General features: G+C 40.4%; 3 protein-coding genes across 4 annotated transcripts; all 3 read left to right on the top strand.

Annotated features, from left to right (window-relative positions):
* The first annotated feature begins 249 nt into the window (after positions 1-249).
* Positions 250-9,129, top strand: LOC311037643 (DELTA-actitoxin-Aas1a-like). The gene is made up of 4 exons (XM_084046882.1): positions 250-311; positions 2,108-2,161; positions 7,312-7,441; positions 7,827-9,129. Exons 3-4 carry the CDS (start codon positions 7,317-7,319, stop codon positions 8,236-8,238), a joined length of 537 nt encoding a protein of 178 aa, XP_083903008.1. The 5' UTR covers positions 250-311; positions 2,108-2,161; positions 7,312-7,316; the 3' UTR covers positions 8,239-9,129.
* A 7,213-nt stretch (positions 9,130-16,342) lies between these two features.
* On the top strand, positions 16,343-17,595 carry LOC311053790 (GTPase IMAP family member 9-like; the record flags this gene model as incomplete). Its single annotated transcript, XM_084069475.1, has 2 exons — positions 16,343-16,400; positions 16,565-17,595. Exons 1-2 carry the CDS (start codon positions 16,361-16,363, stop codon positions 17,593-17,595), a joined length of 1,071 nt encoding a protein of 356 aa, XP_083925601.1. The 5' UTR covers positions 16,343-16,360.
* A 4,284-nt stretch (positions 17,596-21,879) lies between these two features.
* LOC311061496 (uncharacterized protein) lies at positions 21,880-26,046 on the top strand. Of its 2 annotated transcripts, none has more exons than XM_084080152.1 (4): positions 21,880-22,568; positions 23,441-23,646; positions 23,851-23,968; positions 24,430-26,046. In XM_084080152.1, exons 1-4 carry the CDS (start codon positions 22,038-22,040, stop codon positions 24,595-24,597), a joined length of 1,023 nt encoding a protein of 340 aa, XP_083936278.1. In that variant the 5' UTR covers positions 21,880-22,037; the 3' UTR covers positions 24,598-26,046. The 2 variants fall into 2 exon arrangements, with proteins under 2 accessions (XP_083936278.1, XP_083936279.1); XM_084080153.1 differs by having other exon boundaries at positions 23,441-23,659; positions 23,867-23,968.
* Positions 26,047-27,578: the final 1,532 nt, after the last annotated feature.

Genomic DNA, 27,578 nt, shown 5'->3' with positions numbered 1-27,578 from the left:
AGGCCAGAGTACACCTGAGTGATCCAGTACAGCTGTTCAGTTATAACATTTTGTAACTGAAAATCATTGTTGTGAAAACAAGTACCTTATAGTAAAGTAGTCTGGCATGTCTACCAAATCCATGCAGTTTTAAGCCACTGCGTGAGGTGACAAAGGCAAGGGGCTGGTTTTAAAAGGGAGGGGTCTATTTGGACAAGGCCCTGCCCCCATGCTTACTGTAATTCTTGCCATTTTGTGTCGTATCTCATATGACAAGAAGTCAAGAAGCTCCTGTAGAATTGAACACAGAAGAACATACGTTTTGTTTCCAGGTAGGAATGTTTTTGTTTGTCTTTTTTTTAGTCAAGTAGTCAAGTCAAGTACTATAGTATAGTATAGTAGAGTATAGTAGTATAAAAGTCAAAGCCTAGCCCCCACTTGTTGCACGTTGCCAAACAGACATGCACACATGCATTCAGTCCTGCCTTCACTGCTGGAGGTGGAGTTGGGCCATAGGACGATTAATTGTCACTCAAATAATTGCGATTAACGATTTAATTGTGTGTTTGGCATTGGACTTTGTAACACATGAAGCCCATTAGGCTTCGTAATCACAAATTGCACAGGGCAGATATGACAAATAACTGAAATATACAAAGACATCATTGACATATTTAAAAAAAAAGATATATATACCTGTGAAAAAAGCAGAAATAGCTTATCTACAAGCTTACAACACGTCACAAAGTAATGCGCTGTAAGCTTGTAGATCTGCTATTTCTCCTTTTTTAAATATTTCAAAATGTGTGAAAATCTTTCAACATGGAAACAATTATGACGATTATGCAAAACTAATTGCAAATAATTGGGCCAAATGTGGGCCTCCACCGGTACCATTATGGGGGGAATAATTTGCATGGTGAAAATATGTGATAGCATTGCATAAGGAAATGTATTATGAAATTCAATAAATCAAATACCATTACATATTTGCAGCAGCTTTTCACCAGCAATTGGTTGCATGGCAAAATCACTAACCCTGCAAACTGTAACCCTATGCTGCTATGCTATATAAACAGGGGTACGTACGTTCTTATAAGTGGTTGGCAGGCTGAGCGCGCTGGCGAAGAGTATTATGGGATTGTTCTGTTGTTTACTTCTGTTCTGGTGTAGAGGGAACTGATGTTTTGTTGTTACTACGGATGATACAAGTTAGAACCCTGGCTCTTCAAGTGGATTTATTGAATCTATTTTTGTTATTTGATCACCAGTTCTCCAGCACAGACTTTACAGTGTACTTTGGGGTCCCAGAGATTAAAAAAAAAGGAAAAAAAAATGTCCTCATGCATATCAAACTGTCCACTCCCTGTGCAGATCACTGGATACAGTTACACACACTTACCACACTGTATGGAATTTGAACTAAAATTATAAGTTGACATGTGCTTATTATTACAATGAAATGGCCGTCAAGTAATTTGACAAAATATGAATTATATGAACAAAGCAAAGAGCACCGTTGTTGTTTTTTACTGTAGCAGTAGCACACATAGTAGGAGGCAGGATGTGGCGAACACACTGTTTCCTGTTGTGAGAAAAAGGCTAAACGAGCCGTTATAGACCACATACTGATGTTCAGAGACATTATTTGTCATGTCAATCAACATCATACATTGCCAGTTATCATTATCATTTACAATACCACAGTGTCACCACTCACCACTATTATTCATGTTTTACTCTATATAACATGTTTCCAAATCAGAATCACTTTATTAGCCAGTTTGATCAAGGGTAAATGTACAGTTGTTGAGGAAGGTGGAGACAAATAGTTTTGTTTACACAAGTTCACACAAGAAAGAAGGAGTCCGTGCTGGAGAACTGGTGATTTAATAACAAAAAATATATTCAATAAATCCACGTGAACAGCCAGGGTTCTAACTTGTGACCCAACAAATAAAGATTCTATTCATTCATTAATGTGTGTGTGTGTGTGTGTGTGTGTGTGTGTGTGTGTGTGTGTGTGTGTGTGTGTGTGTGTGTGTGTGTGTGTGTGTGTGTGTGTGTGTGTGTGTGTGTGTGTGTGTGTGTGTGTGTGGTACTTTCACAAGTGCGTCCAAAACTCCAGCTTCCTCAACAGTGAAGACCAGTGTAGGACAACAGATATTGAAGCTTGAAGAGAGTAAGATAATATTTAAACATTTTTATTTAGTACATTATATTGTCATCACTTAATGGATAATATATGTATATTATTATAATACATGTTTACTAATTAAATTGATTAACCTTTTTTGTGTCGTTCCTTGATATTTGTTGGTGAGACAGTCAGATGAAAGAGTGACTTTAATTGATGTTAATGCCAGCATTCATTCGGTGATCAGCATCTGACAATTGTATTAAGTCAGCTTACAAATGAAATGTATCAGTGAAACTGATGTAGAAAAAATATGACATTGAACAAGTAATTTCTTATTTCTGTATATATCACCTAACAGTTGACAATCATTTTAATTCTATTAACACATTTTGAAGTCACACATATTTGTAGGTCTCTCTTGTAAATTTGATTTTAGTCTCATTGAGTTACCTGATAAAATAAAGGTAACATAAATGAATAATTAAAGGGGCATCTAGGTGCCATAAATGAAGCTGACAGGGTATTGTGTGTGTCCTCGTTACTGCACTAGAGACTCCTACAACTAATTGGCCAGGAGTCTGGTCGAGTGATCTAGGAACCAGAAATATATCTTATATCTATATTTTGCCACAACAGTTCGTCGTACAGAGTCATGAGTCACCTCACTGGACTCGGTTGAAAATCCTTATCCTTCATTAGAGTTACTTAGCTTTACTCCCTGTTCTGATTGGTCGATATTTGCCCCTAACGTGGACAGAGGTGTGAGGGCCCAGTCATCGCTGCTTGCAGCTTTAATTTCCTATTGTATTCATTTATTTGTATTTTATAGATGAAATAAATAAATAAATTACTAGAAATGACATGTGTATGACTCCAGGCAGTCGGTCACTGGGTAAGAAAGTCTAGTCTAGACGTCGAGTCTAGTCTAGACGTCGAGATGAGAAGTCGCATGAAGACGCGCTCTCCGCGCTCCCGTTTGGAGACGCGCTCTCACGGCAACATATTTGCCAGTTTTTCACTGGATTTACTTTTCATTTTCATCCTTTCGTGGACGACGGATTCATTCCTAGAATACCCACAAAATCTACACCTGATGGAGACAGAAAAGGGTAATCCACGGGAAATGAAAAACGAAAAACACTCGGACTTCTACCTACTCGACACTACAGAAACAAAGCATCTGGGGTTCGCGGCTGGAGCTCTCCATATGCTCCTAACCATGGACTCGACTAGAAAGTACGCGCCCCCGACAGGACGCATGGACCGAAGATTTTTAATCATCATTCTTCTTCTCCTGTCGGGTGATATCCACGTTAATCCAGGCCCAGTTACCACCAGGCAAACTTCTGCCCGTCTGGCGAGAGAGGCAAACTTGGCCAACGAAGCTAGCGCTGCTAACGTTGCTATCGTTGCCAGCGACAACGTCGCACAACAACAACAAACCCACGCCGCTAGCTCTCGTTCCCAACAAGCCAACGCACCCTCGGACTGCATCAACACCACAGCTGTACTCGCCGCTCCACGACGCGCGACGGAGAGACGCTGCGCAACGGAAGAAACCTATCCACGGACACTTCTGGCGGTTCCAGGCGGCACAAGGACCAGGATGGACCCCCGTGGACACAGACGAAGGCCCCCCTCAACCCCCCATCCCCCCATCCCCCAAGCCCCACAGCTGGTTGCTTACCACCGAGAACCAGACGATGCCCAACCCCCCACCCCCCCCCAACCCCCACAGATGGCCGCGCACAGCGAAACAGAGGCTTTGATGGACGCTAACACCTCAACACCCCCCTCCCCCCCCGATACTGCTCCTCTCTGTGGACTATCAGTGGACAGTCATCTTTTCATTGAACAAATGAAAAAATCGTTTGGCGTTGGCTTGCACATGATACACCTCAATGTGAATTCCCTTGTAGGAGACAAGCTAACACAAATCAAGCAGATGTTTTATGATGGTAAGGTTGACATTTTAACTTTCTCTGAAACGAAACTTGATCATACGATAGATGATACTGATATTGAGATTGAAAACTACAAACTTTTCAGAAAAGATAGGAACAGAAACGGGGGCGGCGTATGCATGTATGTACATAAAGACAATGTCTGCATCCTTCGCGAAGACCTGAATGATGCAGACATTGAAGCTGTGTGGGTCGAGATCATTTTTGAAAATGCTAAACCTGTGCTAGTCGGTACCATATACAGACCTCCTAACCAGGCTGATTTCTATGATAGACTTGATGAATGTTTAGCTAAAGTGGACAATGAGGAGACAGTACTTCTTGGTGACTTTAACACTGACATGCTCCGTAAGGAAGCGTCAGTGTTTAAGTCATTCAGGGGGTTTTGTAATCGGCACTCACTCCACCAGCTGATCACTCAGCCCACAAGGCTGTGTGTTTCCACTCAAACTATCATAGATCTCATTCTAACAACGGACAAGGACAAAATCCTCAATAGTGGTGTTTCTACCTGTGGCATATCTGATCATAACATGATCTTCTGCACCAGAAAGAAACGTAAACCTAAGACCGGTTACCACCAAACAGTCACGATCAGAGACCTCAAAAATTACAAGAGTGAGGACTTAGATCACAGACTGGAGGAACAGGATTGGTCCGACGTACTAAACAGCACACAGGTAGACGAATCTTGGCTTAGTTTCAAAACCAAATTCATTCAAAATTTGGACAGTGTGGCTCCCATGAAAACCATCAGGGTCAAAACCCGCTCGGTTCCATGGATGAATTCGGATATCCTTGCTACCATGAAAGTCAGAGACAAAAAGTGTTCTGACTATCATAAAAGTAGGATCAAACTTGCCAAAAGCTTCAATAAAGGTCTCGAATCCCACGTAGCGAAACTCAAAAAAGAGAAAAACATGCTAAGAAACAAGGTTAATGGCATGCTGTTGTTAGCAGAAAAAAGCTACCTCGATGGCAAAATTGAGGAAAATCAAAACAAACCACGTGAGCTCTGGAAGCTATTCAACAACCTACTAGGCTGCAGCAAGAAATTGAAAACCAGGTTTACAAACATAAACCTCAAGGTGAATGACACTCTCATTTCATCCAAACGGGAAGTGAGTAAAATCCTCAACATATTCTTCACGACCGTGGCCTCAGAGTTAGTTGAAAAACTACCCCCTCACTCTGGGAGTCATGGTGGAGAGTATGTTGATTCATTTTACGATAAACAGGGTGTACGCAAAGATGATTTTAAACTCTCCCCTGTGTCAACAGATGAGGTGTTTAAAAAATTGAGTGCACTCCAACAACACAGAGCCACAGGTCCCGACAACATCCCCGCTAAATTTCTAAAAGACTCAGCCGCCTCCATTGCCCCAATCATTACCCACATAATAAACCTCTCCATCATACAGGGACGGGTCCCTAACGACTTCAAAAAAGCAAGAGTGACCCCTCTGTACAAAAAAGGAAACCAATTAGACCCTGGCAACTACCGCCCTATTTCTATTCTTAGCTCCATCTCGAAAGTCATGGAAAAAATAGTCTATGAACAGGTTGATAAGTACCTTGCCGAAAAAAATCTAATTTACGAATTCCAATCTGGTTTCAGAACAAACCACTCCACTGACACATGCCTTCTCTATTTGAACGACTCTATCAAACAAGATGTCGACAAGGGCAAATATTGCGGCATGGTCATGCTGGACCTCCAGAAGGCTTTTGACACCGTTAATCACCCAATTATGATCAATAAGCTCAAAGCAATAGGCTTTGATGACACGTCGGTGAACTGGATGAGATCCTACCTGGAAGGGAGGGAGCAAGTGGTGGAAGTAAACGGCACCCAGTCCCCTCCCCTCCCAGTGACTTGTGGTGTTCCTCAAGGAAGCATACTAGGACCACTACTGTTCCTGATATATGTGAATGATATGTCCTCAGCTTGCGACTGCAAACTGTTCCTGTTCGCAGATGACTCGGCTCTGCTGGTCTCGGACAGGGACAGGCTGCAGGTTGAGAAAACTCTCAGCACTGAACTCAACAAGATCTGCATCTGGCTCTCCGACAACAAACTCTCATTACACCTGGGTAAAACTGAATCCATCCTCTTTGGGTCCAACCCTAACCTTAGAAAGGCTGAGAGTTTCACGATCAAAGTGGGTGAAAATGTTATCACAAGAAAGGAGGAAATTACCTACCTGGGTTCCATCTTGGAGGCAAACCTCTCAGGTGACAAAAACGCTGAAAAGACGATCAAAAAGGTCCACAAAATAACACGGAGGATGTGGAGGCTTGTTCGTAAAGTCAGTAAGAATACTCTGAAGATTCTTGTAGGGGCCCTCATACAAGGTCATTATGATTATGCATGCACTTCGTGGTATCACAACACCTCCAAGGCCCTAAAAACAAGGCTCCAAACATCCCAAAACAAACTTGTAAGGCTACTTCTTGGCCTCAATTACAAAGCCCATCTAACCCATGCCCATTTTGCTAGGCTTGGATGGCTTAGGGTTGAGGACAGAGTACAGCAACTTGCTATGGGCCTGGTCTTTAAGATACACCACAACATTGGGATCCCCCTGTATTTGTCAAAATACTTCCAAAATGTTAATCAAGTCCATGATCATAACACCAGAGGCAGCTCCACAAACCATGTTCAACCCAGATTTGGCACAACAAAGGGAATGAACTCTTTCTCATGCTATTCATCTAAAATGTGGAATGCCCTACCAAAAGGAGTAAAGGAGTGTAAAACCCTACTTACTTTCAAAAATGCCCTAAAGATACACCTTCAGGAGGCTGCAATTCAAAAATGGCCCCTGTCCAAGTCCTAACCTACCCCATGTCCTAACCTACCCCTCCCCCCCCCTCTCTTTCTTTTTTGTACATATTTTTCACCCTTCATACTTCATACCAGTAACCTGTAAACTGATTGTATGACATTCTGTATAGTAGTGTGTATATCTGTCTGTCTCTTATATGTCAACATGATTTGTGTGCATGGGGATCTCATCTTAAACAAGCTACGTGCTTAACTGAGCTATCCAGTTTAGTAGACCTTGTATTGCGAATTTGTACTTCCATGTACTGTTATGTACTGCCATGTACTGTTCTCATGTCTTACTAAATAAAGTACATCAATCAATCAATCAAAGAAGTCAAAATGTCAGGAGCATTGATTTAACATCTTGTTTACACTCTGGCCATACTTTGTCTTTCCAGTTATCATGGCATTGATTCCGATTGCTGCAGTAGTGACGGTTGGTACCGCAGTTGCTGCGCTCCTCCCAACTCATCGCCAGTGCAGCATTACGATCAGCAACCATAGTTCCCATACACTCATTAATCCCAGGTATTTGCTTATTTTTACAAATGTGATTTCAAATGTATAATTTTTGCCCCCCTTTTTTCACCATTTGCTCTAACCAAGGGAGTCGTTTGGGGTCTCAGGACAGGGATGGCAATTGGCATCCCCTAGTGTTCACATTTAACCTCAAATGTGAAAATACATGTTACTCATGATATGCATGTGTTTTCTTGTCTGCAACCATGCATTCACATGTCATCCCTATTTTGGATTATATTATAGGTGAGCATTTTCAAAAAAATTCTCTTTCCCCCCAAAAAAATTATATTGAAAATAGTCGTGTTGTGACGCGTTGTGAGCCTGTCGATCCACTCTTTATCTTTATTACGCCTCTGGCTCTAACTTCCTTTTTTCTTCCTATACTATTAAGGATGTACGTTCGAAGTGGCCAGTGTGCCAAAGAGTTACCACATGAAATCGGCTCCTCCAAGGAGGCGATTGTGGAGTTCACCAAGATAGCACACACTGCGAAGGGCGCTGTCGGTGTCTTCACCTACGACATCTACAATCCCCAGAAGGGATACGGCAAGAAGCTGGCTTTCATGTTCTCCGTGCCCTACGACTTCAACCTGTACTCAAACTGGCACGCGGCGGGACTCTTTGGCATGGACAAAGATTGCAGCCACAATCTTTATAGTGAGATGTATTACAACGGAGAGAGCGGATTCGTCAGACGTAAAGGAGGCTCCAGAATCACTCACACAGACGGCGAGTTTACAGTCAGGACCACGATGGCAGACACTTACACACCTGTCATGACTGTGGAAATTCTTGGCAAATGAGGTCAGGGTTTTATAATACCAAACGAAATAACGAAAACTAGAATTGACGAAACAGTTTAGTTAACTGAAATAAAAATTTGAACCAAATAAAACAAATTATAACTAAAAGAAAGAAAAAGTTTTGTGTTTTTACTATACTTAAAGGAGTAGTTCACCCAAAAAATGACTTATTTTCTATCAATTGCACACCCTATGAAGCCTTGAATTCATGGCGATTTTTTAGTTTTTGTCGCATTCCTAAGCCAATAATTTGATTACCGTCTCCTACCGGCTAATGTATCCGGTAGGAGACACAAAGGTGTAACTATAACTAAAATAAATCATGGAGAAACTGTCCTTATTTTGTCTCGAATTGTGAACTTGTGAGCTTGTAGATTGGTATTTTGGCTATGTTCCTGACCTTGTTGAATGTCGTCCCTGACTAATCCATATTACAATAAAAAAAACACCAAAACTCAACTAAGCCTTTTCAAAAAAGTTTAAACGAAGCTAAACTAGCAAAGCCATTAAGCCTACCTTCTTCACTTATGCTTGTAATCAAAGTATAAACCTATGCAGCCATAAATCTTGAATATCTGTGAAAATGTCCCTTTTTGGAAAGACATAATATGCTTTTGATGGGTTAGGGTTGCATTGCATTATCAATGTAGTGATTCTGATCTGCAGTATATTGCAATGTTTTTGATCCTCGTTGGTGAACGTCATGCACACAAAAGAAAATCAATCTTCTTTTATTTTTAACACAGCTGCATGTTCTTATACTTTCTTTTATTTATCTCATCTTTGTATTACACAGCTTCAGTATTCTTCTATGAAGATTAAATATAATCATGTAAAATCATCACAGGTGCATCTTAAAATAATAAAAGCACATAATCAGCTACTTGGAAATTCGCGTTTGTGTGAATTTGTGTACTGAATAATTATTACACTTTTTACAGATTATACAATTTTGGTTTCGAGGACATTACAATGGTATGTAACTGTTCAGGGTTCCACTGGAATAAATATGGAGAGGAAATGCAGTTCGCACATAATTATGACTAAGAGAAAGGTTACAGTATGAGATACTGTACTGTTTACAGTTTTTTTTGTGACCAGGAAGTACACAGGTCTTAGTCAAAGTGAATAAATCAGGGCTCTTAGCTGACAGAGAGATGAAGCAGAGACCTGTTAAGCTGGACTGATACCGTATAGCCAAATGTGCCAGGAACCCTAAAGGCAAGGCGAAGGAACAAGGAAACAGGTTTAAGGATAATGAAGGAATGAGGCGCTGGAGCATCACAGACATATTAAATGCCTTTTTATTCAGGTGCTATAATATCGTGACAGCAGTGGTGGAAAATTGCAATTTTTTTTACTTATGTAAAAGTATCAATACTGCAAAGTAGAAATACTCTCTTACAAGTAAAAGTCAGAAATTCAGAATTTACTTGAGTAAAGGTAAAAAAGTATTGGTATCAAAATGTACTTAAAGTACAGTAGAAAGTACCCATTATGTAGAATGACCCATTTCACAAGTTTTCAAATGTATACAAATCTTTTGAAAATAGCAGATCTACAAGCTCACAATGCATCACATCGCGACACATTGTGAGCTTGTAGAACAGCTATTTTCAAATGGCCGAAATGTATATAGGGCTGAAGTGGGTAATGTATCTTTTGTAATAATAATCAAAATCTACAAAGAAGCTAATAACTTAAGTTTTTCAAAAAACTGTAGTGGAGTAAAAGTATACTATTTGCCTCTGAGATGTAGTGGAGTAGAACTAAAAGTACTGCAAATTGGAAATACTCCAGTAAAGTAAAAGTTGTACTTAAGTACAGTACTTGGGTAAATGTACTTAGTTAATTTACACCGCTGCGTGACAGAGGACTAACGTTTCGATGCCTGAGGCAGCTTCATCAGAGTACACAACAAAGGCTAAGGCAGCTTTGTGAAGGTTGCCAGGAGATAGGTAGCCTGGGCAGTCCCTTCATTCAGCCAATGTCTGAGGACAACCTATAACGAGGTGTGAAGAATGGAAATCTTTGAATGGAAAATATTGTTGAGAGGGTTCAAAATTATTTTTTTCATCCCACAGATCCATTACTAGACAAGCATAGGACGGAGCAAATGCACTACCCATTGCGGCCCCTTGTAATTGCAAATACAAGTTGCCAGAGCAGGCTATTTAAAGGAATTGTTGGATGAAATTACATCAACTAAATCCACTACAAAGGAAGATGGGGGTACAATGTGTGCTGGAGGTTGATATAAATAATGACAAATGGCTTCAAGGCCAACATCGTGTGGAATTCATGTAGCCTAAATGGGCTTTGAACGTCCAGTGTGCCCAAAATGTCACTATGTTCACATTTTAAAAAATGTATGATGTTTAAAACATCAGTGGTGTCCCCTAAATATGATGACAGGTTGTGAACAAATGAATGTTCCCAAAATATTATACTATATATTATACTGCCTATTGAGGACACAATGGGACAAAGAGGAGGATCAACAATGGATTTGTGCACTTTGGGTACACAAAATAAAAGACTGGGCACACTGGGTGATCTTCACAACCCCAACCGCGCACCCTTTATCAGCCGGGCGTATGATAATATCTTAGTTTTCTAAAGCAGTGTTACTTAAAAGATTAAATGTCAGCTAGTATTAATTAATAGGACTTGGTAATACTTAGATATTATACACAGTTTGGAGGAAAATGGTTGTAAATAATGTCAAGTATACCAAAGGCATTGACAATGAGCTAAACATGTCACAACACTGGTATGGTCCTTGTATGTATAGCAAACATACTTGGAGGTGACATCTTATATTTCATAACAGTGTTGACTTTCCAAAGTTCTAAATATTCTACCAATACTTAACACTTTAAATTCTGTGATTTAATTGTGGGATTAAATTTAATACATTGCAGGCCTAATGTGCAGGCCTAATTTACTGTATAGTTTGTCAATTTCAGCTCATTTGATTATGTGTTTAGATTGAGTTTACCGCATCATCTGTCTTACGCAATACTGCTATAATAATTCCCCCTTCTCTCTTTCTCTCTCTCTCTCTCTCTCTCTCTCTCTCTCTCTCTCTCTCTCTCTCTCTCTTTCTCTCTCTCTCTCTATTTCTCTCTCTCTCTCTCTCTCTCTCTCTTTCTCTCTCTCACACACACATACACACATACACATACGCTCTCTCCCCCCCCCCTCTCTCTCTCTCTCTCTCTCTCTCTCTCTCTCTCTCTCTCTCTCTCTCTCTCTCTCTCTCTCTCTCTCTCTCTCTCTCTCTCTCTCTCTCTCTCTTCTCTTCTCTTCTCTTCTCTTCTCTTCTCTTCTCTTCTCTTCTCTTCTCAGTAGACTCTCAGTGCCCTCTACAGGCTCCTGAGCTCACTTCACAACCAGTAGTTGAACAAATCTGTTGAACTGATATAGGCTAGACATGGACTATGGACTATCAATGGATTCCAATGAGCCACTGTCCTAACTTGAACATTGGAAATCTGTGTAAATCAATTGATTGTTGTTCCAGAGTACGTTCCACTTCCACCCTTCAATCATGGATTTTTTTCTTGGTCCCCTCCTTTTCCCCCTTCATTTCAATGAAGGTTGTCCTGACGCAATTGTCATTATTCTTGCCTATGAATTGTCTTATTGTCTGTCTGTCAATTCAATTACATTACATTACATTACATTACATTACATTACATTACTACATTACATTTTATTGACTCCGCCAGGCCGAAGGCGTGGCAGAGACTATGTTTTGCACCCTGTCCGTCCGTCCGTCTGTCTGTCTGTGAACAGCTAATCTCCGGCACCGTTGGCCCGATGGCAGCGAAACTGTGCACGCACGCACACTCCCTGGGTGCCAGACCTCTGCCCCACATTTTTCAGATTGGCCTGTTATAGTGCCACCAGGACACAGATTTTTGCAAAACATTTTTTTTAAATTACTCCTACAGATTGTATCCATACATCACGCAAATCGGTATACAGTATCTCTAATAGTCATGTGATCAAGTGGCCTGTTTTGTACAAAATGCTGCAAAACTTTGCACGCACATTCACACTACAGTACATTGAGGAACAAGTGCCAACCTTTTAACGTTGCCCTATTATAGTGCCAACAGGAGGCCAAATATAGATATTACTCTTACAAATTTTGTCCAAACATCACACATTGTCTCTACAGTCAAGTGATCAAGAGAGATCTGTCAGATTTTTCAGATTCCATCCTGATTGGTGAATTCCAAACATTGCTGGCCCACAATAACCTACCAGACCTGGTGGAGACCTGTGCTCCGAGGAGCACTTTTTCTAGTTCAAGTGTCAAATCACAACAAGTTGTCTCAAGACACTTTACATGTAGAGCTGAGACCTGACAAAAGTTTTCTAGTTCCTGTCTGTACACACGCAGCAACATTCTGGACTAGCTGTAGACCATTTAGAGACTTATCAGGGCAGCTTGATAATAGCGACTTAGTCCAGCCGAGAAGTAACAAGTTTTTCTGCATCATAAAGAAGACAGAATGTGCCTAACTTTTACAAAATTACTCAGGTGGAAACGTTGTTACATGTGGGATTGAAATATTCTGTCTGCCTGCCTGCCTGCCTGCCTGCCTGCCTGCCTGCCTCTCTCTCTCTCTCTCTCTCTCTCTCTCTCTCTCTCTCTCTCTCTCTCTCTCTCTCTCTCTCTCTTCTTGCACTTTCCCGTTGTGCATAATATGCACAAGGGGTTTTACTGGATGAAGTCTGAAAGTCCACAATATAACTATATAATACTGTACATACAGTAACAGACCATGCATTTGCTGTCAACAACAACAAATCAATTAATTGTGATCAGACATTCATGCAGTGGACATCAGCTTCAGAGACCAACAGAGGTGGGAGAGTGTGGGATGGAGGGGACGGGGGTTGTGATGATGTGAGAAAAAAACAAATGTGGATTTGTTTGTAGTACTCTTTGAATAAAAATGTATTACAAATGAAAATAGAATATACTAGAATTGAGCGTGAATAAAAGTAGAAGCAATAGCAGAAGGAAGTAAAAAGGCACTTACTGAAGGTGAAGCCATTCCCAGGGGGGGGGGATAACTGACATGGTTATATAACTATATATTTAACTCCAGGTGGAATGCGTTCACTTCAGCTTAATTTCATGCTTGCTCTAACAATTATCTATGTGCAATGAAATGGTGCTTAAATGTAATCACTCATGTTATGACTTTCAAAACCTTGATTCCCAACAGAGTGGAAATCTTTTGGGAGCAAAATAAATTGATAGGAACTTTTGCGACGAGGTGAAGCTGTGAATTCTGCAACTGGGTGAGCAACGAATTCACACTACTCTGCAGCAGCTTCTTTCATTTTAACTTTTCACCCCATGCCAACAATTACCTCTACATTCTCCTCCAGCGGCGGACTGGCCATTTGGCATACCGGGCATATGCCCGGTGGGCCGCTGCAGCCAGTGGGCCGGGGGGCCACCCAAAAAAATGTAAAAATATCTCTGCTCCCGTTTTTTTATTACGGTCATTTCCGGGCCGCGCGGCCCAATCATTAGTTCCGTTAATGTTTGGGCTGCTTCTCAGCTGTGGCGTAATTTCCATAGGGTTGCTGGGTTAAAACAGTGAAATGCGAAAAATACATTGATTTGCTAGTTATCATTATTATCTACAATACCACAGTGTCACCACTATTATTTATGTTTTACTCTATATGTTTCCAAATAAAAATCACTTTATTGGCCAGTTTGATTAGGGGTAAACGTACAGTTGTTGAGGAAGGTGGAGACAAATAGTTTTTTTCACTTCAAGTTCACACATGCTTTCTGCAGGAAAGATTCTATTCATTCATGCGTGAGTGTGTGTGTGTGTGTGTGTGTGTGTGTGTGTGTGTGTGTGTGTGTGTGTGTGTGTGTGTGTGTGTGTGTGTGTGTGTGTGTGTGTGTGTGTGTGTGTGTGTGTGTGTGTGTGTGCGCGCGCGTGCGTGCGTGTGTGTGCGTGTGTGCGCAGTACTTTCACAAGTGCACCCAAAACCACTTGCTTGGATGTGACAGTGTTAAAGGCAGACTAACAGACAGCAGGTTAGTGCTTTCTCAACAGTGAAGACCAATAGGACAACATATATTGGATTAAGTGAGTAAGATAATATTTCACCATTTTTATAGCACATTATTGTCATCACATGTCATATCTTAATGCATAATATATGTCCATTATTATAATATATGCTTACTAATTAAATTGATTAACGTATTTGTGTCTTTCCTTGATATTTGTTGGTTAGCAAGTCAGATGAAAGAGAGTGAGGTGGTAGGATGACATGTAGATGGGAAACAGGGGTCATCACCATGCCAGCTTGTGACGGACATTTTGATCAATATTTTATTTTTGTCACAGACATACAAAATAACTGGTCAATACTTTTACCAGAAACCCAAATGACTAGCGCTAAATGTAAACTAATGGACTCGTAATGTGCCATAGTGTCTATGCCTGTGTGCTACGAAACTATTAGACTAGTACGTCTTCATAAACACTGGTGCCACAAAAAAAAAAGACATTAAGACGCGAGTGCTAATTCAAGAAGGTTAGAATATAAGGGCCCCCTCTGTGCCCCAACAGTTTCATTGTGGGCATGAGATCTATTTAGCCACTGCCTTTTTATCTTATAGACCCCTAATTCAAATAATGCAAATAATGCAGTCAATAGTTTAATATAATTACGAAAAAGGTGTAATCACATCAAACAATAATAAAAACAAAACATTATTTATGATTAACATACTGATGATTGCACTTGACTTGATATTTTTTTATATGGCAATGGTTGAAAATGTTGTTCCTTAGTTTATTTGTTTATTTTTCTCAGTTCTCTGTCTGCTGGAAATGTCTAGTCAAATGACTTGTGGTTTGTCCGCAAGTGTGTTTCCAAGTTCTCTTTCTTGCTGATTAACCAAATACTTACAGTAGAATAATGATGACAGAGCTCTATCCAGTTCCATGTATGGTACACAATTACATATGGCTGAGATTTCAGTTCCTTTTAGTCAGTTCTCTGTTCTGCTGGAAAAGTCTAGTCAAATGATTTATGGTTTGTCAGAAAGTGTCTTTCCAAGTTCCCTTTCTTCACTTACTGCAATTCATTCCCAAACTCATTCAGCTGATGTCTTGTCTCATTAGATGTGGTTGAATAGTAATAGCTTAATAAACAGGTAACACACGTACCATTGATATGCTGCCAGGGTCAATCCTGTGTTCATTCACACTGCCCCACTCATTTGTTAGTTTCAAGAGTTGTAGGTCTCTCTTGTAAATGTGATTTTAGTCTCATTGAGTTACCTGCTATAATAAAGGTAAAATAAATAAATAATTAAAGGGGCATCTAGGTGTCATAAAAGAAGCTGGCAGGGTATTGTGTGTGTCCTCGTTACTGCACTAGAGACTCCTACAACTAATTGGCAGGTGTCTGGTCGAGTGATCTGGGAACCAGGGATGATATTCAGGGGCGTCATTTGGGGTCCCTGGGGGTGGCAATTGCCATGTTCACATTTAACCTCAAATTCATGTGTACATACATTTATAAACATTCACATACATTTACATCATTTAAGAATATTGTGTTTTTCATAAATTATTTCATAATTATTCCTACACCCTTGAATGTATAGATCACTTCTACCAATACTTGTAGCATTCTGTGAGAGAAAAATGTTCGATATCAAGGTGGACATGCAGTTATAGTACAGGTTGTCCTTTACTGCTCATTTGATTATGTGTTGCTGTAGAATGAGTTTATAACATCATTTGTCTTCATATGCAGATTTATTCTTACTTGTTAATAATAATACCCTCGCCTCTCCCCCCCCCCTCTCTCTCTCTCTCTCTCTCTCTCTCTCTCTCTCTCTCTGTCTGTCCCTCTCACTCTCTCTCTCTCTCTCTCTCTCTCTCTCTCTCTCTCTCTCTCTCTCTCTCTCTCTCTCTCTCTCTCTCTCTGTCTGTCTCTCTCTCTCTCTCTCTCTCTCTCTCTCTCTCTCTCTCTCTCTCTCTCTCTCTCTCTCTCTCTCTCTCTCTCTCACTTTCCTAAGAAAGGAAGAAAAAAAACCCCCATCAAAACAGACATGAGTGCCGATTCAAGCAGCATGAAGGCAGGTGAAGGAGGTATGAACGCTGCCAGGAGACATACAACACATTTCAATATAAATTAGTTTTCCAGACAAACAAGGGTGAATTAAATCTAGTTAATGTTATTGCCATAGAGTTATTTGTTTCGGGATTTAAAAGAAAATATTTAGCACCATTACCATATGCTTTTTATCCACCAGCTCTCATAATAAATGATGAAGAAGTTCGGATTGTGCTGGTCGGGAAGACTGGAGCTGGAAAGAGCGCCACTGGTAACACCATCCTGGGTTCTGAAGCTTTTGAATCCAAAGCTTTGGTTGAGTCCCTGACAACTAATTGCAAGAAGGTCGGAGGAGTGTTGGCAGGTCGAAATGTCTCTGTTGTTGATACACCAGACATGTTTGACTCCAAGATCAGTGAAGATAAAACCCTCAATGAGATCAAACAGTGCATTTGTTATGCTGCTCCTGGTCCCCATGTGTTCCTGATTGTGATCAACCCGGGGGGATTCGTGGACGTGGAGAAGAAATCAGTTGAAATGATTCAGAAAGTATTCGGTGAATTGTCAAACAAATACTCCATGATTCTCTTCACTCACAGAGATCAGGCTGAAGATGGAACAGCAGAAGAAATGTTGAATAATAGTCCAGAACTACAAGAATTAATCGGCAAATGTGAAGGTCGCTATCATGTCTTCAACAACAAAACCAAGGATCCCTCTCAGGCCACTGAGCTGCTGGAGAAAATCAACAAGATGTTGAAGAAGAGCGGAGGAAGCCACCACACCAATGAGATGTTCCAAGATGTGGAGAAAGAAATAGAGGAGGAGAAAGAGAGAATCCTTCAGCAGATGGAATGGCTGGAAGAAGAAGCAAGAGAGGAAGCTGAGAGAAGGAACGCATTCATCGGTGAAGGAATTCATTCTGAAGCTACAACTTTAGTTGATTCAGATACCCAGTGTGATGCATGGCAGGAGGCTTTGGTTGGCATGTGTGTGGCTGGCGTGACAGGCGCCGCAATAGGGGGTCTTGTAGCGGCTAGCGCGACCGGGCAACCATCCGAACAAGATGACAAAGAGAGAAGTGAGAGATTGAAAAGATTCATCAAGTATGGGACTGACTTAGGACGTGCGGTGGGAAGAATTGCAGGTGAGGAAGGTGCAGAAGCAGGGGGCGCAATTGGGGGAGGAATCGGAGCTCTTGCTCACTTCACGATGACAAAGTTTGGATGAGATATATCCACGTCGTTGTTTCCTTTTGGATCACAGAGCTGTTTTTATGGGTCACAAGTAAATATTCTGTGTCTTTACCTTGCTTACTTTTTCTCTCCAAACCTATTTCAAAAGATATTCAGAAATGTAAAAAAATAAATAATAATAATAATAATAACATTGTCTATTTTCACTATTTTTGAAATATTATGAATTCATAATGTGTCTTTCTAAGTTCCAAGCGGTGTCGAGCTGAAAAGTTCAAGAGTTAGTGTTTTGAAAAATTGCGTGCCCCAGCTACAGTTCAGGCCAAATAGAATAGCTTACTGCTTAGGGAGCAGTAAGGGGTTCACGGTTCAGTGTCTTGCTCAATGACACTTCAACACAAAGCCATGAGCAGCTGGAGGTCAAACCGGGGGCCATTTGGTTCCCAGAGTCACTGACTGTCTCCAGTATGTATGCTATGCTTATAATGTTATGTTATGTTATGTTATGTTATGTTATGTTATGTTATGTTATGTTATGTTATGTTATGTTATGTTATGTTATGTTATGTTATGTTATGTTATGTTATGTTTATAATGATATATGATGATGTATTATGATCTCCTATTAAACTCACTTCTTGATGTTTGGATTGATATTGGAAGCAGATATTTGAACCTCTCCTCATATTCTCTTCTAGAATAAATAAACTGATGTTAGATTTTATAGATGTGTGATGTCTTGATTATACAGTATGTGATCATATACAGTATGTAAAAAAATATATTTGACTTTTGTCTCAAATAAGTGAAGTAGCTGAGGTGCACCTGGAAGTACCCTATTAGTTTTGTTGTTGCTTTGCTGGTTCATCACTAATAAATGAATAGTGTGAATGATGAACATGATCAGACCACAGTGGGTTGTATAAGACAAGAGACAATAGATGTTAAACATGTCCTTACAAGTGAAGTATATCTATCTTAACACCAAAATCACAGTATACAGGATAATCAAGTGAAATGGGAAGTGATAAGACAAACATTGAGCAAACAAATTTGGAATGGGAACACTATAAAATGGTGGCGGACATCCACTGTAGTTTGAGCTTTTTCAGCACTTCCAGCCCATTACACAGACTTTATGACAGAAGCATTTGAAAATTGTGTCAACAGTCTTGTCTCGAGAAACTATAGGCCTAACTGCTTCCTCAATGAACATGTTTAGTTATAAGTCTCTTTTGCAAAGATATGGTAATATAGAGAAACTAACAGTTTAATTCAGGTCATTATGAGGTTAGTAGATGACCTGAGTTGAGGTGTGTTACCATTGTGGAGAGGAACAATTACTATGTGCATTCACGTGAAGGAGGAGTAGGATTATGTTTGGGAGTCTGTGCACTGTATTTAATTAAAAAAAATGATAGGATGGCTTTTGGACAGGAGCGCCCCTTTTGGTTCACTCAATGTCTTGCTAATGTGAAAGGTTTGACAACAAATGCACATTACTTTTTATGTCTCTTCAAAATGAGGTAGGTGAGCCTAGGCATTGAGACTCATGAGGTTCCCGAAATCCAAATGAGAATGGCATGGCTCCAAAAAATAAATATACGAAAAAAATAAGAATGAGTGCTGGTACTTCTTTGGTTTACTGGCAGTGTGTATACAATGTTTAGTACTGATGGGTCCAGACGTTTGCATACAGTCGCACAGACAAACACACAGACAGACAGATAGATAGACAGACAGACCCTCTCATAGACAACTAGCCAACCCAGGCCAACACTGGGTTTTGGCAGCGTCACTGCCCTTATAGAAAACAGCTGCCATAAGGTATGAGGTGTAATGGCTGTTATATAAATGTCTCTGTTGTAGACACGCCAGGATGGTTTGGAACCAGGTTTGGCCATTTTGCCATGCCTCCCGAGTGCGTTCCATTAAGAGGATGAACTCTTACCAATTGAGTAACCCCATGACCCTTTCTCTAGCACAACCCTCAGGCCAAAATGACATTGTTTTCACACAAGATAATGTCTCATAATCGAATATCCAGATTGCCGGATCAACCTCTACTCATGTGAGTGACCTCTCCACCCTTATGCCAAAACCTCCACACACAATTCACTGCAAACAGACATACTGTAACAGTAGACATCTCGGAAAGGGTTGGCTGTATTGCCATGGAATTAGCAGTGTACAGCCATTCTTCCCCTAATGATTTTCCTGACCCAATGGCATATCATCTAACGCCACCTTCTGGCCAAAGTTTTGAATTGCACTACAATATCTCAAAATGTAATGGGCAGATTCAGATTGCCATACTTTAAGTATTTTGGATTGTGTGTCTACTCTATGAAGCCTACTATTCTATTGAATCAATGGGATCTGACATAATGTCATGTTCAAACATCAGGGTTTTGATTCTTGGTCCATCCTTTTTTTCCCTATTTAAGCAGTACTTCACAACTATACTATTACTGATGGATGAGTAAAGTAAATGAGCTGCAAAATGAAGATACGCAACACTAATTAATTCATTACACCACAGGCAGCTACATATGACAGGATATTTAATTCATTCAGCAGAATAGACATACATATTGGCTAAAGAAAGCACATACAAATAAATTATACTAATTATACCATCGTAAAAAACAAACAAACAAAATCAGTTCAGGTCATTCGCCTGTTTATCCAGCTGTCGTTTGGTGAATTCCGGACGAACAGTAAGGCCTATCAAAATGCCGTTTGATTATGTTTATTGCATGGGTCCAGAGATCATGTGTACCGATTTTTGTGAAATTTGGACAAAATATGTGGGAGGAGGAGCCTAAAGTGTGTTTTGAAGAAAAAATTAAATGGCGGAAAATCTATCCAGACGCAAATGGGCGTGGCCTATATGGGGGGGTTGCGTCATGACCCAAGGAATCCAGGGGAAAATATTTTTATTCTACGACCTACGGTTCAATAGTTATAAGCCAAAACGTAAAGTGGGTTGTTATAGCGCCACCATGAGGCCGACTGGTTTGATTCTTTTTTTAACAATTCGGAAATAAACTATAAACCTCCCCTCAAAGTCTTGTAACTCTAGCCCTTACGGTTGCAGAGAAATAAATACTTGAATGGGATTTTTTTCATTTTCCCATTACGTAATGTCAATGGGGAAATTTTATGCACTAATAAATCAATATCAATTAACCTATACAACGCATCTCTTAGCAAATAAGTTAGCCATCGATTCCCGATGAAGCCGGTCAATTTGACATATGGCACAAGTGTGGGGGAAAAAAATAAAGTTTATCTATTGTGACGGCCCTGCCCCTCTGCCTCACTGTTGGCTATCCGGCAGCCTTGGTGATTGCCATTGCACCTTTCTATACAACACTCACACAGCACAAAGGGATTCTACTGTTGCGCCTCAGTCTAAAAGTGGCCAGCCCGGTGCGTCACATGGGTAGGGACACTAGATGCAATGAGAGAAGAACGCTGGAGCAGCACGGACAATTTAGGCCTTTTATTTAATGCGGTGCAAGTACAGGGTTGACTGACGTTTCGGTCTTTCGACCTTCCTCAGAGTCATGAAAGGCAGCATCTAGGCAGACACATATATATACACAGAGGTGAGCATGGGCTGTGCTCTCAATAAACCAATGATGGATGGCCTTCTGTTTAGTGGTAATTACCTAGTACTACACGTGACAGTCTCAAGGTTGTGACAATCACTGATAATTAGGGTTAGCTCTGGGCAAAATAACCTTTTTTACAAGTTACAGAATATACAAAAAAGTATAATCATAAAGGGATTCTACTGTTGCGCCTCAGCCTTAAAGCGGCCAGTCCGGTGCCTCACATGGGTAGGGACACAGCACATTCCACACATTCACACACTGCATACGTAACTGACTGCTGACTTATTCACACCTCATTCCATTCCTTTTGTTTAATGCTTTATTTCCTAAGTCATAGTCAAATAAATATAAATGTAAATGTTTGTATCATGTGTGGACTCCTTTCTTTTGCCATGTAACCCTAGTGCATGACACTATAAAGAATAATAAGGTCGGAAGATTACTATAGTCTGGTTGCTCACACTAATAAAAGCAGTCAGAGGCAATAAAAGCACTCAGAGGCAGCAGCACTCAGAGTGTCAGGGAAGCCAGTGGAAAGTTCTAGAAGCTGTACAAGTCAGGGTGTGTGTACCGTAAGTTCCCAGAAATGAGATGACATCAACATGTTATTGTGTTGTTGTTGCGCAAGAACCGGACCGGTTATATTTAGTGGTAGTTGAACTATGAGGGCTCGGTAGCTGACTGCCTGCTACAGTAACTGCTATGCTGTAAACTGCCTGCACGCAAATAAAAAATAAACAGATATCCACTTCCACATACTCAAACCCACGCCCTCTCTACAGCTCATTTATTCAGGTTTCCTGGAACTGAACCTCATTTCTTCTTGTTCTGCCACCAGTGTCAGACTTCAAGCATGGATGTACGTCAGAACGACAAAGGATATCGTGAGGTCTTCATCAGAGGCAAACATTTAAAGTTGACAGTGCTGAAAGAGGAGCTCCAAGCCATAGGCGAATTTAACCAGTACATAAGAAAAGAAGTAGTGCTGGTAGAAAAGGGTGACAACAGCTTTAACGTCCCACTTTACCCCCGGCCAGAGTTTCGTGTCTCTCATCTGAGCCATGACACAAATGCACTATTTCAGATCAAGGACAGAGGGTTCCGTGCACCGTCCAGTGAAAATGCTGGACAACCAAATCCTGAAGATCCACACCGTAAGGACCTAATCTGGTGGAGCCTCTCTGTACAACCAGAGGACATGGAATCGGCTGAGAAGCGTCTGCTGGATGACACCTATCCAGACAGGACAGAGGAACAAGCCGCTGGACAGGAGGACTTTCTGGGGCAGTTTGCCACCTCGCCTGCTTTCTTGGACTCATCGAGATACGGCTCTTACCGCTTAACTTTCCCCCTGGAGGAGCTGCTGGGGGAGTACAGAAAGCAGGTAGATAATCCAATTCAGGCGCGCTGGAAGTCATTTATTCCAAGGGGGGCTGGGGCTGGGCGGAGGACTTGCGCGTGTGCGCGATTTTTTAAAACATTTTTTCCACCTTTTCCACCTTTTTTTCACCCTTTTCAGCAAATATTGTATTCTCTAAAGTTAAATACATCATTGTTTTAATATATATGTGTGTGTATAGACATATATGTATTTTTTTAATTTACAAAAAAAATAATTTGTAAAAAAATAAAATAAAAATGCTTCCCAACACCAGGGGGGCTGCAGCCCCCATAGCCCCCCCCCCCCCCCTTCCCGCGCCACTGATCCAATTTCACTTGTTTAATCTGTATTCTGTCTGAGTTCTCTATCCTGATTGGATAAAATTGGTATCCTGACCTGAAAATGCATTTTCTGTTTAATAAAGAACTGGAGAGACATGGAGACTGTTACTGAACAAACACAATGAGTACTATCAGAATGTAGAGCTATTTAACACTTATTTTAAACAATGTTTTCAGGTGGATTACGTAATGTTTCCGTCCAATCAGGAGAGAGAACCCCATAAAGAGCATTGTGTTGAAGTTCCAATTTTGTCTCTCTTTTAATTGTTAAATTGCTTGTGACTAAATAATAACTACATTGGATCAACTGGAACACAGATCATTTTTTTCCATTTCCTGAAAAGTAACAGTTTTTGACATACAAAAGACAGGAGACGCATTTATGTGTTGCCGGGGCAACACATTCATGCGTTTTTAACACAACATTCAGAGATGGCCCGGCCTCCCTGGCTCACTGACACCAATCAGGCACATGCACATAGACATCCTTTGAGTCTTTAATTTAATTTTAATTTAACATATTTTCCTTCCCAGGTGTGCCATGGCTCAGAACCGGTTCTGCGTGTCTACGAAACTATCATCTACAAACAGGAGGTGCTCTACTCTGTATTGGTCCATAGTGGCAATACAAACGATGTCTTTGAGGAGTACCACCTATTGGATGACAGCCCAGATGCAGTGTGTGCCTACAAGGATGGCCAAATGATCTGGAGACCTGAGGCCATGTGTGAGACACACAGGTACTGTAGGTGTGTGGATGATTAGTGTAGTGTGCATGCATGCGTGCATGCTTTATTAAAATGCATATTTTGTTAAAGAATTAACCTCTTACAAATTGTAAATTGTGCCACTACATAATGTTTGTGTGTTTGAGAGAGTGTGAAAGAAACATGAATTAATTATTAATGTATACACGTTCCTCTCTCCCTCTCTGTCTTAAACAGGTTCCAGCTGAGAAAGAAACGCCAGAGAAAACAATTGGAGGCTCAATCAGTTTCACGTTGGCCTCAGTTCTATGTTTGGGACCATGTGGCTGTAGCTTTCCACTTGCCAGAAGCACAGGTATGAAGTCTCACTAATAAATATTACACTACATAATGAGGGGCCGTTTAGGACAAAAACGATGAAACACTTTGACACATACTAGCCTACTGAAACATTCTTATTATATCATATTATATTCTCTATTACATAGACAATTATTACACATAGATACAGTATATTGGAAGCATTTCTCCATGTTGCAAGAAAACTGTTCCATTGTGTTCAGTTATACACACTAGGTTAGGGTTACCTGACCCTGTCTACCCAATGCAATACACAGAATGACTAAGCATTACCCCAATCCAAATACATTAAGTTTAGCTAGAACCAATTACAAAATAATGAAATAACATACAGATAATATATGAACGTCAACAAGGAAAACAGTACATAGAGATTGTATTTGCTCTTGTAACAGCTGGAAAACTCTGTTTTGACCTATCCTGTTTCATCCTATATTTTGCTCTTTTGTTTATTAGACGCTGAATATTGACACAAATCATATGAGATGCAACTTGAAATTCTGTGAGCCTGGACAGCCCACAGTCACACCACGTGACCAGTTTCATGATTTAGAGAAGGCTAAGGGGCTGGTTGAGAAACATTGGCCTGACCACGAACCATTCTCCCACGAACTCCCCAATTAACTTTGCTTTTATACACTTACAGTACTTCATATCTAACAATACTTTCCTAAAATGTAATACATAATGTTACATTTACTGATTGATGGAGGTGTTTTTGTAATAATAATTGGTATAGTGTCATAACCTGCTTAAAGTGTCATCTCTGATATAATATGTCAAGCAGTCTCCTATTTTCTCTCCCTCTGTGCAAGGCCACTTAGCTGGCCCCGGTCTCAGATAACATTCCCATTCTGCCTCTAACTTTGTTTTGGTTTTATGGGTCCAGCCTGGTATGTTAACCATAACACTAGGAGGTTAATTCAGATTGTTTTAAGAACTTTAAAGGAACTTTCAGGTCACACAAACTTTGGACACATAACATGAACTTGTGTTGAAATAAGCTCGGAGGAAAATTGGTTGCCACGGAAACAAACCAAGATGGCCGCCACTGACGACAACGTATCATCATCCCTCTCATCCAATCAAAGGAGTCCACCTTCGCCCAGAAACTCATCTATGCCTAAACCTATGCTGTCATTGTTTATGTTACCGACCAGATAAGGGTCAGTTTATAACTCCCTGCAATTGACTGTTAGAATAAACATTTTATCCGATTACTTTACATAATGGCTGCCTGTGTCTCTGAAGTTTTCTTATGATCTCTGTGAAATTAATCTGAATCTCATAAGGGTGATAAGAAAAACAGCTCTATCACTGATGATTTTCTGGTTGATTTTTAACCAACTTTTCCTATGCTCATATTGATTATAGATTCATGAAATCTGCTTTTTGTGGTGGAAAAGTACATATCACTCTTTCTCTGTTTAATTCTAATTAACATGTCTTCTTATATCTTAAGCATACTGTCACGGGGCAGCCCTACAGACACACCAAGGGCAGGTACACACTGTAGGACTTTTGAAGTGGTCGGGGATTCATCTGATCGTTGAGCATTACACACTGCAGGAGTTCATTTCTTGAAATGGGCTGTCATATATCGTTGTGGTTTTCACACTATAGATTGATCCCCGACGAGGGATTACACATTGTAGGATAGTTCACTAAGATGCTATCCAGGATCAGACCCAATACATACATTTGTTTTTATTCCAAGTTCAAGAGTTAATGTTTTGGCAAATTGCATGCCACAGCTACAGTGACGGTTCAGTGTCTTGCTCAAGGACACTTCAGCACAAAGCCATGAGGAGCTGGAGATCAAACCGGGGACCATTTGGTTCCCAGAGTCACTGACTGTCTCAGTATGTTATGTTATGCTATGATTTATGTTATGTTATGTTATGTTATGTTATGTTATGTTATGTTATGTTATGTTATGTTATGTTATGTTATGTTATGTTATGTTATGTATGCTCACTTGTTGATGTTTGGATTGATATTGGTAAAGCAGACATTTGAACCTCTCCTCATATTCTCTTCTAGAATAAATAAACAAACTGATGCTAGGCTTTATAGATGTGTGATGTCTTGATTATACAGTATGTGATCATATACAGTACTGTATGTCAAAAATATATTTGACTTTTGTCTCAAATAAGTAGCTGAGGTGCACCTGGTTTATCTTGTTAAACAAGAACCCTTTTAGTTTTGTTGTTGCTTTGCTGGTTCATCACACATAAATGAATAGTGTGAAGGATGAACATGATCAGACCACAGTGTGTTGTATAAGAAAAGAGACAATAGCCTGCTTTTGTCTTTATAATGTTAAACATTTTCTTACAAATGAGGTATATCTGTTGTATCTTAACACCAAAATCACAGTATACAAGTGAAATGGGAAGTAATAAGACAAACATTGAGCAGACAAAATTGGAATGGGAACGTTATAAAATTGAAGCTGATATCCCAACCAGAATAATAGAGCTGTCACTGTTTTCACAGAACCTTTCCCCCTCTAATCTATCTACAAAGAGGAGATAACAGTCTTTACATCATCACCAAATGTTCTGGAGGAAATTCAAAGGTCAATTGCAACTGCTCTCCTTGAGATTGCTACAGTAACGTCTGATTAATACTTTGTCAGATCACAACCTCCAAATGCTATATAGAGTCTGTAACTACGCCTCCTGAAAGTCGTGAACGGAAGCTGTCATCTGTTCAAAACATCTTTAAAATATATTTTTGAATTTCCATCAGGACAAATTTACGCGACTGCAAAGACTAAACGGAAGTGGGTGGCGGCCATCCGCTGTACTTTTGCTTTTTCAGCACTTCTATTGCACAGACTTTATGACAGAAGCGTTTGAAAATTGTGTCAACAGTCTTGTGTCGAGAGACTCAGACTATAGGCCTAACTGCTTCCCCCATGAACATGTTTAGTTAGAATTCTCTTTTGCAAAGATATTGTAAATAACAGTTTAATTCAGGTCATTATGAGGAGCATGTCATAACATTTTAGTAGATGACCTGAGTTGAGGTGTGCTACCATCGTGGAGAGGAACAACTGGAAACAACAATTATGTGCATTCACGTGAAGATTATGTTGGGGAGTCTGTATGCTGTATTTCATTTTTTAAATAATTACTAGCATGGCTTTCGGACAGGAGCGCCCCTTTTGGTTCAATGTCTAGCTAATGTGCAAGGTTTTACAACAAAAGCACATTACTTTTTATGTCTCTTCAAAATGAGGTAGGTGAGCCTAGGCCTTGAGACTCATGAGGTTCGCCTAGGCTTGCCTGCGTATGTGAGGATGTGCACACGGAGCAGCCAATGACCTCGCACATTGGTAAGCACGCCATCCGAATAGACCTTACCTCGGAAGGGTTAAAGTATCGGCAAACTGAGGAGGACGAAATAGGCTAGCTTATGTTATGTTACACAAAACAAGCTCTCCCTTATAGCTGGCTCAGTCAAACACAGGGCAGGGCGTCTAAGCTCAAGTTGTCTGACTGCCATCCAAAGAAAATGTGGATCCTATGACGTCATCTATGACATAATCGATGATGTAGGACTCAAAGGCCAGATTTCAGCCCCACCAGAGCTCC

The sequence above is a fragment of the Gymnoscopelus microlampas genome, assembly GCF_963454915.1.
Source record: "Gymnoscopelus microlampas genome assembly, chromosome: 2".
Lineage (NCBI taxonomy): Eukaryota > Metazoa > Chordata > Actinopteri > Myctophiformes > Myctophidae > Gymnoscopelus > Gymnoscopelus microlampas.
The sequence above is the reverse complement of the archived record's forward strand: the minus strand, read 5'-3'. Positions and strand labels throughout refer to the sequence as shown.